The 18,607-nt window shown below is 40.0% G+C and overlaps 1 protein-coding gene across 1 annotated transcript in view; it reads left to right on the forward strand.

The window, feature by feature from the left end:
• Positions 1-18,280, forward strand: part of LOC128225558 (mucin-5AC-like) — a 51,039-nt gene extending 32,759 nt beyond the window's left edge. Inside the window, exons 27-29 of the mRNA XM_052935426.1 lie at positions 11,149-11,207; positions 13,139-13,348; positions 18,039-18,280. Coding sequence (XP_052791386.1) covers positions 11,149-11,207; positions 13,139-13,348; positions 18,039-18,197 — 428 coding nt within the window. The 3' untranslated portion in view covers positions 18,198-18,280. The remainder of the gene's footprint in view (positions 1-11,148; positions 11,208-13,138; positions 13,349-18,038) is intronic.
• The last annotated feature ends 327 nt before the right edge of the window (positions 18,281-18,607 follow it).

Genomic DNA, 18,607 nt, shown 5'->3' on the forward strand with positions numbered 1-18,607 from the left:
TCCTATGAGGTAGGATATTGTCAATGTAGCATCAGTCCTATGATGTAGGATATTGTCCATGTAGCATCAGTCCTGTGCTGTAGGATATTGTCCATGTAGCATCAGTCCTATGATGAAGGATATTGTCCATGTAGCATCTGTCCTGTGATGTACGATATTGTCCATGTAGCATCTGTCCTGTGATGTAGGATATTGTCCATGTAGCATCAGTCCTGTGATGTAGGATATTGTCCATGTAGCATCAGTCCTGTGATGTAGGATATTGTCCATGTAGCATCTGTCCTGTGATGTACGATATTGTCCATGTAGCATCAGTCCTATGATGTAGGATATTGTCAATGTAGCGTCAGTCCTATGATGTACGATATTGTCCATGTAGCATCTGTCCTGTGTTGTACGATATTGTCCATGTAGCATCAGTCATTTGATGTACGATATTGTCCATGTAGCATCTGTCCTATGATGTAGGATATTGTCCATGTATCATCAGTCCTGTGATGTAGGATATTGCCTATGTAGCATCTGTCCTGTGATGTACGATATTGTCCATGTAGCACCAGTCCTATGATGTAGGATATAGTCAATGTAGCATCTGTCCTGTGATGTACGATATGTTCCATGTAGCAACAGTCCTATGATGAAAGATATTGTTCATGTAGCATCAGTCCTATGATGTACGATATTGTCCATGTAGCACCAGTCCTATGATGTAGGATATTGTCCATGTAGCACCTGTCCTATGATGTAGGATATTGTCCATGTAGCATCTGTCCTGTGATGTATGATATTGTCCATGTAACATCAGTCCTATAATGTACGATATTGTCGATGTAGCAACAGTCCTATGATGTAGGATATTGTCCATGTAGCATCCGTCATATGATGAAAGATATTGTCCATGTAGCATCAGTCCTATGATGAAAGATATTGTCCATGTAGCATCAGTCCTATGATGAAAGATATTGTCCATATAGCATCAGTCCTATGATGTTTGATATTGTCCTTGAAGCATCAGTCCTATGATGTATGATATTGTCCATTTTGAATTAGTTCATGTTGCATTATTCATATAATGTACGATATTGTCCATGTAGCATCTGTCCTAGGGTGTAGGATATTGTCCATTTAGCAACCATCCTATGATCTACGATATTGGCCATGTAGGTTCAGTCCTATGATGTACGATATTGTCCTTGAAGCAACAGTCCTATGATGTACGATATTGTCCTTGAAGCATCAGTCCTAGGATGTACGATATTGTCCTTGAAGCATTAGTCCTAGATTGTACGATATTGTCCTTGAAGCATCAGTCCTAGGATGTACGATATTGTCCTTGAAGCAAAAGTCCTATGATGTACGATATTGTCATTGAAGCATCAGTCCTAGGATGTACGATATTGTCCTTGAAGCATCAGTCCTAGGATGTACGATATTGTCCTTGAAGCATCAGTCCTAGGATGTACGATATTGTCCTTGAAGCAACAGTCCTAGGATGTACGATATTGTCCTTGAAGCATCTGTCCTATGATGTACGATATTGTCCTTGAAGCATCAGTCCTAGGATGTACGATATTGTCCTTGAAGCAACAGTCCTAGGATGTACGATATTGTCCATGTAGCATCAGTCCTAGGATGTAGGATATTGTCCATGTAGCACCTGTTCTATAATATACGATAGTGTCCATGTAGCATCAGTCCTATAATGTACGATATTGTCCTTGTAGCGTCAGTCCTGTGATGTATTATATTACCCAGGTAGGGTTAGTCCTATGATGTACGATATTGTCTATCTGGCGTCAGGTCTATGGTGTACGATATTGTCCTTGTAGCGTCTGTCCTATGATGAAGGATATTTTCCATGTAGCATCAGTCCTAGGAGGAAGGATATTGTCCATGTAGCATCTGTCCTAGGATGTAGGATATTGTCCATGTAGCATCAGTCCTATGATGTAGGATATTGTCCATGTAGCGTCAGTCCTGTGATGTACGATATTGCCCAGGAAGCATCAGTCCTAGGATGTATGATATTGTCAATGTAGCATCAGTCCTAGGATGTAGGATATTGTCCTTGTAGCATCAGTTCTATGATGTACGATATTGTCCATGTAGCATCTGTCCTATGATGTACGATGTTGTCCATGTAGCGTCAGTCCTGTGATGTACGATATTATTCATGTAGCACCAGTCCTATGATGTACGATAATGTCCATGTAGCATCAGTCCTAGGAGGTAGGATATTGTCCATGTAGCATCTGTTCTAGGATGTACGATATTGTCAATGTAGCGTCAGTCCTGTGATGTACGATATTGCCCAGGAAGCATCTGTCCTATGATGTAGGATATTGTCCATGTAGCATCAGTCCTATGATGTACGATATTGCCCATGTAGCACCAGTCCTATGATGTACGATATTGTACATGCAGCGTCAGTCCTATGATGTACGATATTGTACATGTAGCATCTGTCCTATGATGTACGATATTGTCCATGTAGCATCTGTCCTATAATGTACGATATTGTCCATGTAAAATCTGTCCTATAATGTACGATAGTGTCCATGTAGCATCAGTCCTAGGATATAGAATATTGTCCATGTAGCGTCAGTCCTGGGATGTAGGATATTGTCCATGTAGCATCTGTCCTATGATGTACGATAGTGTCAATGTAGCATCTGTCCTAGGATGTAGGATATTGTCCATGTAGCATCAGTCCTATGATGTACGATATTGTACATGTAGCGTCAGTCCTATGATGTACGATATTGTACATGTAGCATCTGTCCTATGATGTACGATATTGTCCATGTAGCATCTGTCCTATAATGTACGATATTGTCCATGTAAAATCTGTCCTATAATGTACGATAGTGTCCATGTAGCATCAGTCCTAGGATATAGAATATTGTCCATGTAGCGTCAGTCCTGGGATGTAGGATATTGTCCATGTAGCATCTGTCCTATGATGTACGATAGTGTCCATGTAGCATCAGTCCTAGGATGTAAGTTATTGTCCATGTAGCGTTAGTCCTGTGATGTACGATATTGTCCATGTAGCATCTGTCCTATAATGTACGAATAGTCCATGTAGAATCTGTCCTATAATGTACGATAGTGTCCATGTAGCACCAGTCCTATGATGTACGATATTGTCCATGTAGCGTCAGTCCTGGGATGTAGGATATTGTCCATTTAGGATATGTCCTATGATGTACGATAGTGTCCATGTAGCATCAGTTCTAGGATGTAGGATATTGTCCATGTAGCGTTAGTCCTGTGATGTACGATATTGTCCATGTAGCGTCAGTCCTATGATGAACGATATTGTACATGTAGCATCAGTCCTATGATGTAGGATATTGTACATGTAGCATCAGTCCTGTGATGAAGGATATTGCCCACGTAGCGTCAGTCCTATGATGTACGATATTGCCCATGTAGCGTTAGTCCTATGATATAGGATATTGTCCATGTAGCACCAGTCCTGCGATGTACGATATTGCCCATGTAGCACCAGTCCTATGATGTACGATATTGTCCATGTAACACCAGTCCTATGATGTACGATATTGTCCATGTAGCATCTGTCCTATGATGTAGGAAATTGTCCATGTAACACCAGTCCTATGATGTACGATATTGTCCATGTAGCATCTGTCCTATGATGTACGATATTGTTCATGTAGCATCTGTCCTGTGATGTACGATATTGTTCATGTAGCACCAATCCTATGATGTAGGATATTGTCCATGTAGCACCCGTCCTATTGTGTAGGATATTGTCCATGTAGCACCAGTCCTATGAAGTAGGATATTGTCCATGTAGCACCAGTCCTAGGATGTACGATATTGTCCATGTAGCATCTGTCCTGTGATGTACGATATTGTCCATGTTGCACCAGTCCTATGATGTAGAATATTGTCCATGTAGCATCTGTCCTATGATGTACGATATTGTCCATGAAGCATCTTTCCTTTGATGTACGATATTGTCCATGTAGCATCAGTCCTATGATGTACCATATTGTCCATGTAGCATCAGCCCTATGATGTACGACATTGTCCATGTAGCATCTGTCCTGTGATGAACGATATTGTCCATGTAGCATCAGTCCTTTGATGTACGATATTGTCCATGTAGCATCTGTCTTATGATGTAGGATATTGTCCAAGTAGCACCAGTCCTGTGATGTAGGATATTGCCAATGTAGCCTCTGCCCTATGATGTATGATATTGTCCATGTAGCACCAGTGCTATGACGTAGGATATTGTCCATGTAGCACCAGTCCTAGGATGTACGATATTGTCCATGTAGCATCAGTCGTATGATTTATGATATTGTCCTTGAAGCATCAGTCCTATGATGTATGATATTGTCCATTTTGCATTAGTTCACATAGCATTATTCCTATGATGTACGATATTGTCCATGTAGCATCTGTCCTAGGGTGTAGGATATTGTCCATTTAGCAACAGTCCTATGATCTACGATATTGGCCATGTAGCATCAGTCCTATGATGTAAGATATTGTCCTTGAAGCATCAGTCCTAGGATATACTATATTGTCCATGTAGCATCAGTCCTAGGATGTACGATATTGTCCATGTAGAATCAGTCCTATAATGTACGATATTGTCCTTGTAGCATCAGTCCTGTGATGTATTATATTACCCAGGTAGGGTTAGTCCTATGATGTATGACATTGTCCATATAGCGTCAGTCCTATGATTTACGATATTGTCCATGTAGCGTCAGTCCTGTGATGTACGATATTGCCCATGTAGCATCTGTCCTATGATGTAGGATATTGCCCATGTAGCATCAGTCCTAGGATATAGGATATTGTCCATGTAGCATCTGTCCTAGGATGTACGATATTGTCCATGTTGTGTCAGTCCTATGATGTACGATATTTTCCATGTAACGTCAGTCTTGTGATGTACGATATTGCCCAGGTAGCATCTGTCCTATGAGGTAGGATATTGTCCATGTAGCATCAGTCTTATGATGTACGATATTGATCAGGTAACATCTGTCCTATGATGTAGGATATTGTCCATGTAGCACCAGTCCTATGATGTAGGATATTGTCCATGTAGCATCAGTCCTATGATGTACGATATTGTTCATGTAGCATCAGACCTATAATGTAGGATATTGTCCATGTAGCATCTGTCCTATAATGTACGATATTGTCCATGTAGCATCTGTCCTATGATGTAGGATATTGTCCAAGTAGCACCAGTCCTGTGATGTAGGATATTGGCCATGTAGCCTCTGCCCTATGATGTATAATATTGTCCATGTAGCACCAGTCCTATGACGTAGGATATTGTCCATGTAGCACCAGTCCTAGGATGTACGATATTGTCCATGTAGCATCAGTCGTATGATATATGATATTGTCTTTGAAGCATCAGTCCTATGATGTATGATATTGTCCATTTTGCATTAGTTCACATAGCATTATTCCTATGATGTACGATATTGTCCATGTAGCATCTGTCCTAGGGTGTAGGATATTGTCCATTTAGCAACAGTCCTATGATCTACGATATTGGCCATGTAGCATCAGTCCTATGATGTAAGATATTGTCCTTGAAGCATCAGTCCTAGGATATACTATATTGTCCATGTAGCATCAGTCCTAGGATGTACGATATTGTCCATGTAGAATCAGTCCTATAATGTACGATATTGTCCTTGTAGCATCAGTCCTGTGATGTATTATATTACCCAGGTAGGGTTAGTCCTTTGATGTATGACATTGTCCATATAGCGTCAGTCCTATGATGTACGATATTGTCCATGTAGCGTCAGTCCTGTGATGTACGATATTGCCCATGTAGCATCTGTCCTATGATGTAGGATATTGCCCATGTAGCATCAGGCCTAGGATATAGGATATTGTCCATGTAGCATCTGTCCTAGGATGTACGATATTGTCCATGTTGTGTCAGTCCTATGATGTACGATATTTTCCATGTAGCGTCAGTCTTGTGATGTACGATATTGCCCAGGTAGCATCTGTCCTATGATGTAGGATATTGTCCATGTAGCATCAGTCTTATGATGTACGATATTGATCAGGTAACATCTGTCCTATGATGTAGGATATTGTCCATGTAGCACCAGTCCTATGATGTAGGATATTGTCCATGTAGCATCAGTCCTATGATGTACGATATTGTCCATGTAGTATCAGTCCTATAATATAGGATATTGTCCATGTAGCATCTGTCCTATGATGTACGATATTGTCCATGTAGCATCTGTCCTATAATGTACGATATTGTCCATGTAGCATCTGTCCTATGATGAACGATATTGTCCATGTAGCATCTGTCCTATGATGTACGATATTGTCCATGTAGCATCAGTCCTATAATGTACGATATTGTCCATGTAGCATCTGTCCTATGATGTACGATATTGTCCATATAGCATCTGTCCTATAAAGTACGATATTGTCTATGTAGCATCTGTCCTATAATGTACGATAGTGTCCATTTAGCATCAGTCCTAGGATGTAGGATATTGTCCATGTAGCGTTAGTCGTGTGATGTAGGATATTGTCCATGTAGCATCTGTCCTATGATGTACGATAGTGTCCATATAGCATCAGTCCTATGATGTAGGATATTGTCCATGTAGCATCATTCCTGTGCTGTACGATATTGTCCATGTAGCGTCAGTCCTATGATGTACGATATTGTCCATGTAGCATCTGTCCTATGATGTAGGATATTGTCCATGTAAAACCAGTCCTATGATGAACGATATTGTCCATGTAGCATCTGTCCTATGATGTACGATATTGTTCAAGTAGCATCTGTCCTGTGATGTACGATATTTTTCATGTAGCACCAATCCTATGATGTAGGATATTGTCCATGTAGAACCCGTCCTATGGTGTAGGATATTGTCCATGTAGCACCAGTCCTATGAAGTAGGATATTGTCCATGTAGCACCAGTCCTAGGATGTACGATATTGTCCATGTAACATCTGTCCTGTGATGTACGATATTGTCCATGTAGCACCAGTCCTATGATGTAGAATATTGTCTATGTAGCATCTGTCCTATGATGTACGATATTGTCCATGAAGCATCAGTCCTTTGATGTACGATATTGTCCATGTAGCGTCAGTCCTGTGCTGTACGATATTTTCCATGTAGCATCTGTCCTATGATGTATGATATTGTCCATGTAGCATCAGTCCTAGGATGTAGGATATTCTCCATGTAACATCAGTCCTAGGATGTATGATATTGCTAATGTAGCATCTGTCCTAGGATGTAGGATATTGTCCATGTAGCATCTGTCCTAGGGTGTAGGATATTGTCCATTTAGCAACAGTCCTATGATCTACGTTATTGTCCATGTAGCATCTGTCCTATGATGTAGGATATTGTCCATGTAAAACCAGTCCTATGATGAACGATATTGTCCATGTAGCATCTGTCCTATGATGTACGATATTGTTCAAGTAGCATCTGTCCTGTGATGTATGATATTTTTCATGTAGCACCAATCCTATGATGTAGGATATTGTCCATGTAGAACCCGTCCTATGGTGTAGGATATTGTCCATGTAGCACCAGTCCTATGAAGTAGGATATTGTCCATGTAGCACCAGTCCTAGGATGTACGATATTGTCCATGTAACATCTGTCCTGTGATGTACGATATTGTCCATGTAGCACCAGTCCTATGATGTAGAATATTGTCTATGTAGCATCTGTCCGATGATGTACGATATTGTCCATGAAGCATCAGTCCTTTGATGTACGATATTGTCCATGTAGCGTCAGTCCTGTGCTATACGATATTTTCCATGTAGCATCTGTCCTATGATGTATGATATTGTCCATGTAGCATCAGTCCTAGGATGTAGGATATTCTCCATGTAACATCAGTCCTAGGATGTATGATATTGCTAATGTAGCATCTGTCCTAGGATGTAGGATATTGTCCATGTAGCATCTGTCCTAGGGTGTAGGATATTGTCCATTTAGCAACAGTCCTATGATCTACGTTATTGGCCATGTAGCATCAGTCCTATGATGTACGATATTGTCCTTGAAGCATCAGTCCTAGGATGTACGATATTGTCCATGCAGCATCAGTCCTAGGATGTACGATATTGTCCATGTAGAATCAGTCTTATAATGTACGATATTGTCCTTGCATCAGTCCTGTGATGTATTATATTACCCAGGTAGGGTTAGTCCTATGAAGTACGATATTGTCCATATAGCGTCAGTCCTATGATGTACGATATTGTCCATGTAGCGTCAGTCCTGTAATATACGATATTGCCCATGTAGCATCTGTCATATGATGTAGAATATTGTCTATGTAGCATCAGTCCTGTGATGAAGGATATTGTCCATGTAGCATCAGTCCTGTGATGTAGGGATATTGTCCATGGAGTGTCAGTCCTATGATGTACGATATTGTCCATGGAGCGTCAGTCCTATGATGTACGATATTGTCCATGGAGCGTCAGTCCTGCGATGTACGATATTGCCCATGTAGCATCTGTCCTATGATGTAGGATATTGTCCATGTAGCATCAGTCCTATGATGTACGATATTGTACATGTAGCGTCAGTCCTATGATGTAGGATATTGTCCATGTAGCATCTGTCCTATGATGTACGATATTGTACATGTAGCATCTGTCCTATAATGTACGATATTGTACATGTAGCATATGTCCTATGATGTACGATATTGTCCATGTAGCATCTGTCCTATAATGTACGATAGTGTCCATGTAGCATCAGTCCTAGGATGTAGGTTATTGTCCATGTAGCGTCAGTCCTGTGATGTAGGATATTGTCCATGTAACATCTGTCCTATGATGTACGATATTACCCTTGTGGCATCTGTCATATGATGTAGGATATTGTCCATGTAGCATCAGTCCTAGGATGTAGGATATTGTCCATGTAGCATCTGTCCTAGGATGTAGGATATTGTCCATGTAGCTTCAGTCCTATGATGTTCGATATTGTCCATGTAGCGTCACTCCTTTGATGTACGATATTGCCCATGTAGCATCTGTCCTATGATGCAGGATATTTTCCATGTAGCATCAGTCCTATGATGTACGATATTGTACATGTAGCGTCAGTCCTATGATGTACGATATTGTCCATGTAGCATCAGTCCTATAATGTACGATATTGTCCATGTAGCATCAGTCCTGTGATGTACGATATTGTCCATGTAGCGTCAGTCCTATGATGTACGATATTGTACATGTAGCATCAGTCCTAGGATGTACGATATTGTCCATGTAGCATCAGTCCTATAATGTACGATATTGTACATGTAGCATCAGTCCTATGATGTAGGATATTGTCCATGTAGCTTCAGTCCTATGATGTACGATATTGTCCATATAGCGTCAGTCCTTTGATGTACGATATTGCCCATAAAGCATCTGTCCTATGATGCAGGATATTTTCCATGTAGCATCAGTCCTATGATGTACGATATTGTACATGTAGCGTCAGTCCTATGATGTACGATATTGTCCATGTGGCATCAGTCCTATGATGTACGATATTGTCCATGTAGCATCAGTCCTATGATGTACGATATTGTCCATGTACCATCTGTCTTATGATGTACGATATTGTCCATGTAGCATCTGTCCTATAATGTACGATAGTGTCCATGTAGAATCTGTCCTATAATGTACGATAGTGTCCATGTAGCATCAGTCCTATGATGTACGATATTGTCCATGTAGCGTCAGTCCTTTGATGTACGATATTGCCCATGTAGCATCTGTCCTATGATGCAGGATATTTTCCATGTAGCATCAGTCCTATGATGTACGATATTGTACATGTAGCGTCAGTCCTATGATGTACGATATTGTCCATGTAGCATCAGTCCTATGATGTACGATATTGTCTATGTAGCATCAGTCCTATGATGTACGATATTGTCCATGTAGCATCTGTCCTATGATGTACGATATTGTCCATGTAGCATCTGTCCTATAATGTACGATAGTGTCCATGTAGAATCTGTCCTATAATGTACGATAGTGTCCATGTAGCATCAGTCCTAGGATTTAGGTTATTGTCCATGTAGCGTCAGTCCTGTGATGTAGGATAATGTCCATGTAACATCTGTCCTATGATGTACGATAGTGTCCATGTAGCATCAGTCCTATGATGTAGGATATTTTCCATGTAGCGTCAGTCCTGTGATGTACGATATTGTCCATGTAGCGTCAGTCCTATGATGTACGATATTGTCCATGTAGCATCAGTCCTGTGATGTAGGATATTGCCCATGTAGCATCTGTCCTATGATGTACGATATTTTCCATGTAGCATCTGTCCTATAATTTACGATAGTGTCCATGTAGCATCAGTCCTAGGATGTAGGATATTACCAATGTAGCATCTGTCCTAGGATGTAGGATATTGTCCATGTAGCATCGGTCCTAGGATGTAGGATATTGCCAATGTAGCATCTGTCCTAGGATGTAGGATATTTTCCATGTAGCATCAGTTCTATGATGTACGATATTGTCCATGTAGCATCAGTCCTATGATATACGATATTGTCCATGTAGCATCTTTCCTTTGATGTACGATATTACCCTTTTAGCATCAGTCCTATGATATACGATATTGTCCATGTAGCATCAGTCCTTTGATGTATGATATTGTTCATGTAGCATCAGTCCTTTGATGTATGATATAACCCTTGTTGCGTCAGTCCTATGATGTATAATATTGCTCATGTAGCGTCAGTCCTATGATGTACAATATTGTCCATGTAACACCAGTCCTATGATGTTCGATGTTGTCCATGCAGCATCAGTCCTATGATGTCTTCACTGTTTCTGGTATATTTCATTAATTTCAAAGTAGGCGACATACTCAATTCGCAGAATTCCGTCTTTGCATTGTATTTCCTTTAGATCTTTATACTCTATCAATCATACTAGTAATACAGAGAACAAAAGAGTATCAGGTTTTTTCATGACCGTAGAAATTCAACTTATCAAAAGTACATGTGTTCTTCAAATGATTGATACTTGGAGGGAGGGGGGTCAACAAAGCTTGTACTTAATTTAACTCTGCTAAGCACACTACAACTACTCGATTCCAGATGCGTTCAGTGTGGGTGACGTCGTTGTTCGAGGCCCAAACTGGAGTTGGGGAGACCAGGTGTGAATCTCAATTTTTACTTATGTGTGAATTAATATGGGTTCTTGACATAAGCCTAAAAATAATTAAAGCGTTTTAAGCGTTGAAAGGCTTTCGGCCTGCTACGTTACGAGAGTATAGTCATGTACATGTACATGTAAAACTAATTAAAAATTAACATCTGAAGATCTGAAACGTATTCTTGCTCATAAAGTCCTTCGCAAACACTTATAGAATGTTTTGCTGAAACTCAATTTAATCCAAATCATGGAGTATTAGCCACTTGAAATTCTCATTTAAAAAGTATGGAGTATTACGCAATTGCAATTGCATAATGAAACCTTGTCAAGAACTTAAGTTTCACAAACAATGAACTGTCACGGATAAAGCATTGAGGCATTTTTTGAAGTAAAATTTTCTCTACACTTCAAACATGACTGAGTTGTATTTAATTTACTACCAGGGTATAACTGCTAAACCAAATTCATCGAACAAAATGTATTGGACATGTTTATTAAGTTAAAGTTGAAGGTTTCTTTCTGCAATGACTTGATTCTCGCGTAAAATTCGTCTGGGTCGAATCACCCAAATACTATATTCCAGGTATGTATTGATGTATCTTAATATTGCCCTCAACCTGTTACTCGTGGAAAAAATGAAGATATTTATATCAGGGGTGAGGAAACATTCAACATGTGGAAGACTCTGGGCTGAAATTCCTGAGACAACTTGAAAAATCTTCACACACTTTCCGTTCAATTCGGCATTACATAACTGGCTCACGAATCGTAGCATTGCGAAAGCCTGCTAACTCTTTAAGCGCTTTGATTTTAATATTAAAAGTGTATGCTATGCATTTACTAATGGTTAAAGGTTGTTACTACGACACAGTAGCATAACATTTTTTTGTGTAAGAACATACTAATAGTATTAATAAAAAAATGTCTGGTAAGAGCCTATTTAACCCTACTTTAAACAAATAAAATATCTTGATATATCAATATTAAACAATCAACAAAAAACTGATTATCGTATAAAATGAAATGTTATTATTTCATTGAAAACATTTTTGTTTGATATCGTTTTGGTTCATGTTTTTTTTCTAGCTTTCATCGAGTTTTCCGGGTTAATTTCCGGGGAATTTCTGTACGAATCCGATCACCCATATTCTATTTATAACCGATAGTATCTAAATCATCGGCCGCGGCCAAAATGTAAACACAGATACATGTATTTATTTTGATTCAATACGCGTTAATTTTGAAATTATTTGCGTATTCTGCTTTCAACACTTCATTTTCTAACTCGTCGATATTTAAATAAATTCGTTTTCTATTATTTTAATCGCGTTACACTGCTTATTAACAACTATATTGACCGCACATCCAATTATGAATACTCATGACAGCGCTACTTTTAGAAAGCTACTCAAACAGACTGCAGCTCTCCGTAGCTATTGGAACGGTTTGGTAATGTACAAAAGGTTGGTGACCACCGCAGTTCTAACAGCGCCGGGGGTGATACGCCCGTGCACGCATATATTCAAATGTTAAAAATGTTATGTCGATCTACCGATGGTAGATTCCGAGATACGATTATAAAAGACAGCAGGCCTAGCGGCCTACAGCCTAAAATGGAGTTGTTGTTTACGGACGGGCTTGTGTCATAGGGATTGGTGAGGTCAAGGTCGCTGTTCCTAAGGTTTACGCTCACGAACTTTAGGTTTCAATGACATGTGATGTGCATTAATTTTTTGAAATGATATACAACGAAGCTTGACTTGACAAGTATTTATGAATTTAAGTATTGATACTGTCTACACATTAACGCATTACAGTTCACGGTGAATATCTGTGCAGCGTGCACAAAAACAACAACCCAACAACATCAAACGAACAAATAAAATGGCCGTCTCGAATAAAATTGCATTGTAAGTATCCGTATTTACCTAGGACGGCAACAGTACGGGAACTGTCACCAGTACGGCTACCAGCGGATGGGTGCAAGTCACGTGGTCTGCCAACAACTACACAAACACCTACCGCAATGGCTTAAACGGCATACATGACGTGGCGCCGGCGCAAGGGAACGGACTCCAACAGGGTTTCATCCAAATAGGAACCAGGGTTGTACGAGGCCCGGCATGGCATTATGGCTCACAGGTAGCATACAATTTTATCCATGTCTTTGGTGGGAGGAAAATTATTTCTAGGTAAATGAAGATTTATGTTTTGACTTTGAATACTTATATAATACTAAATTGTTTGAAAAATGTTGAATTATAAACTTGCCACTGTATACATGCACGTGTCACATCTATACTGCATACGTACACGTGTCACTCATTAACTGTATACGTACACGTGTCACGCATTGACTGTATATGTACACGTGACACTCCTTAACTGTATACGTACACGTGTCACGCATTGATTGTATACGTACACGTGTCACGCATTGATTGTATACGTACACGTGACACTCCTTAACTGTATACGTACACGTGTTACGCATTGACTGTATATGTACACGTTACACTCCTTAACTGTATACGTACACGTGTCACGCATTGATTGTATACGTACACGTGTCACGCATTGATTGTATACGTACACGTGACACTCCTTAACTGTATACGTACACGTGTCACGCATTGATTGTATACGTACACGTGACACTCCTTAACAGTATACGTACACATGTTACGCATTGACTGTATATGTACACGTGACACTCCTTAACTGTATACGTACACATGTTACGCATTGACTGTATATGTACACGTGACACTCCTTAACTGTATACGTACACGTGTTACGCATTGACTGTATATGTACACGTGACACTCCTTAACTGTATACGTACACATGTTACGCATTGACTGTATATGTACACGTTACACTCCTTAACTGTATACGTACACGTGTCACGCATTGACTGTATATGTACACGTGACACTCCTTAACTGTATACGTACACGTGTCACGCATTGATTGTATACGTACACGTGACACTCCTTAACTGTGTACGTACACGTGTTACGCATTGATTGTATATGTACACGTGACACTCCTTAACTGTATACGTACACGTGTCACGCATTGACTGTATATGTACACGTGACACTCCTTAACTGTATACGTACACATGTTACGCATTGATTGTATATGTACACGTGACACTCCTTAACTGTATACGTACACGTGTCACGCATTGACTGTATATGTACACGTGACACTCCTTAACTGTATACGTACACGTGTTACGCATTGATTGTATATGTACACGTGACACTCCTTAACAGTATACGTACACATGTTACGCATTGACTGTATATGTACACGTGACACTCCTTAACTGTATACGTACACGTGTTACGCATTGACTGTATATGTACACGTGACACTCCTTAACTGTATACGTACACGTGTCACGCATTGACTGTATATGTACACGTGACACTCCTTAACTGTATACGTACACGTGTCACGCATTGATTGTATACGTACACGTGACACTCCTTAACTGTGTACGTACACGTGTTACGCATTGATTGTATATGTACACGTGACACTCCTTAACTGTATACGTACACGTGTCACGCATTGACTGTATATGTACACGTGACACTCCTTAACTGTATACGTACACGTGTCACGCATTGATTGTATACGTACACGTGACACTCCTTAACTGTGTACGTACACGTGTTACGCATTGACTGTATATGTACACGTTACACTCCTTAACTGTATACGTACACGTGTCACGCATTGATTGTATACGTACACGTGACACTCCTTAACTGTGTACGTACACGTGTTACGCATTGATTGTATATGTACACGTGACACTCCTTAACTGTATACGTACACGTGTCACGCATTGACTGTATATGTACACGTGACACTCCTTAACTGTATACGTACACGTGTCACGCATTGATTGTATACGTACACGTGACACTCCTTAACTGTGTACGTACACGTGTCACGCATTGACTGTATATGTACACGTGACACTCCTTAACTGTATACGTACACGTGTCACGCATTGATTGTATACGTACACGTGACACTCCTTAACTGTGTACGTACACGTGTTACGCATTGACTGTATATGTACACGTTACACTCCTTAACTGTATACGTACACGTGTCACGCATTGACTGTATATGTACACGTGACACTCCTTAACTGTATACGTACACGTGTCACGCATTGATTGTATACGTACACGTGACACTCCTTAACTGTGTACGTACACGTGTTACGCATTGATTGTATATGTACACGTGACACTCCTTAACTGTATACGTACACGTGTTACGCATTGACTGTATATGTACACGTGACACTCCTTAACTGTATACATACATGTGTTACGCCTTGACTGTATATGTACACGTGCCACTCCTTTACTGTGTACGTACACGTGTCACGCATTGACTGTATATGTACACGTGACACTCCTTAACTGTATACGTACACGTGACACTCCTTAACTGTGTACGTACACGTGTCACGCATTGACTGTATACGTACACGTGACACTCCTTAACTGCGTACGTACACGTGTCACGCATTGATTGTATATGTACACGTGACACTTCTTAACAGTATACGTACACGTGTTACGCATTGACTGTATATGTACACGTGACACTCCTTAACTGTATACGTACACGTGTTACGCATTAACTGTATATGTACACGTGACACTCCTTAACTGTATACGTACACGTGTTACGCATTGACTGTATTTGTACACGTGACACTCCTTAGCTGTATACGTACACGTTTTACGCATTGACTGTATATGTACACGTGACACTCCTTAACTGTATACGTACACGTGTTACGCATTGACTGTATACGTACACGTGACACTCCTTAACTGTATACGTACACGTGTTACGCATTAACTGTATATGTACACGTGACACTCCTTAACTGTATACGTACACGTGTTACGCATTGACTGTATTTGTACACGTGACACTCCTTAACTGTATACGTACACGTGTTACGCATTGACTGTATACGTACACTTGACACTCCTTAACTGTATACGTACACGTGTTACGCATTGACTGTATATGTACACGTGACACTCCTTAACTGTATACGTACACGTGTAACGCATTGACTGTATATGTACACGTGACACTCCTTAACTGTATACGTACACGTTTTACGCATTGACTGTATATGTACACGTGACACTCCTTAACTGTATACGTACACGTGTTACGCATTGACTGTATATGTACACGTGACACTCCTTAACTGTATACGTACACGTTTTACGCATTGATTGTATATGTACACGTGACACTCCTTAACTGTATACGTACACGTGTAACGCATTGACTGTATATGTACACGTGACACTCCTGAACTGTATACGTACACGTGTTACGCATTGACTGTATATGTACACGTGACACTCCTTAACTGTATACGTACACGTGTAACGCATTGACTGTATATGTACACGTGACACTCCTTAACTGTATACGTACACGTGTTACGCATTGACTGTATATGTACACGTGACACTCCTTAACTGTATACGTACACGTTTTACGCATTGACTGTATATGTACACGTGACACTCCTTAACTGTATACGTACACGTGTTACGCATTGACTGTATATGTACACGTGACACTCCTTAACTGTATACGTACACGTGTTACGCATTGATTGTATATGTACACGTTACACTCCTTAACTGTATACGTACACGTTTTACGCATTGACTGTATTTGTACACGTTACACTCCTTAACTGTATACGTACACGTGTTACGCATTGACTGTATATGTACACGTTACACTCCTTAACTGTATACGTACACATGTTACGCATTGACTGTATATGTACACGTTACACTCCTTAACTGTATACGTACACGTGTTACGCATTGACTGTATATGTACACGTGACACTCCTTAACTGTATACGTACACGTGTCACGCATTGATTGTATACGTACACGTGACACTCCTTAACTGTATACGTACACGTGTTACGCATTGACTGTATACGTACACGTGTTACGCATTGACTGTATATGTACACGTGACACTCCTTAACTGTATACATACACATGTTACGCATTGACTGTATATGTACACGTGACACTCCTTAACTGTATACGTACACGTTTTACGCATTGACTGTATATGTACACGTGACACTCCTTAACTGTATACGTACACGTGTCACGCATTGATTGTATATGTACACGTGACACTTCTTAACAGTATACGTACACGTGTTACGCATTGACTGTATATGTACACGTGACACTCCTTAACTGTATACGTACACGTGTTACGCATTAACTGTATACGTACACGTGACACTCCTTAACTGTATACGTACACGTGTTACGCATTAACTGTATACGTACACGTGTCACGCATTGATTGTATATGTACACGTGACACTTCTTAACAGTATACGTACACGTGTCACGCATTGATTGTATATGTACACGTGACACTCCTTAACTGTGTACGTACACGTGTTACGCATTAACTGTATACGTACACGTGACACTCCTTAACTGTATACGTACACATGTTACGCATTGACTGTATATGTACACGTGACACTCCTTAACAGTATACGTACACATGTTACGCATTGACTGTTTATGTACACTTGACACTCCTTAACTGTATACTTACACGTGTCACAAATGTACTGTATATATATATACGTGTTGCTCTTTTGCTGTATATGTATACTTGTCACTGTATACATGCACGTGTCACATCTATACTGTATACGTACACGTGTTACTCCTTTACTGTATACGTTCACGTGTTGTACCTATAGGACGAGGATAGGACGGGAACACGGCTTGTCGGGACGGTTGTGTCGGTGCCGGCGGGGATACCACCTGGCTGGGCTGAGGTTGAGTGGTCTCCCGGGGGATACTCTAACACATATAGTGCCGGAATTGGCGGCGTCTGGGACATAAAAAAAGCTCCCTGAGCCCCAACATTCTACTTTCTCGTTTCATACTCTAGTCATAATCTTTGTAATTATGTGCTTGCTGAAATATAATTAATACTGTCTTGGGTTTTTTGTTTAATTATACTCGGCTTTCTTATAATTTAGCACTTATATTTCAAAAGTCAGTTTCAAACACAATACAGCGATTTCGTTTCCGAACAAGGAAGGCCAGACTGTAACTAAGTTGTGTATCATCTCCGTCCAACTTGTGTTAGCATTAACTGGATTTACTGCAATATCAGATGATGCATATTTTTATGAAAATGTAAAAATTAGTGAACGAATCTGTGCATTTCTGGTATTCGCTTGTTTTACAATTTAACAGTGGTGGACATTTTGGGGTTATTCTTTTATGTACTGCAACAATAACATTATCTGTAGTTAAAATC

This window comes from Mya arenaria, chromosome 1, assembly GCF_026914265.1.
Source record: "Mya arenaria isolate MELC-2E11 chromosome 1, ASM2691426v1".
NCBI lineage: Eukaryota > Metazoa > Mollusca > Bivalvia > Myida > Myidae > Mya > Mya arenaria.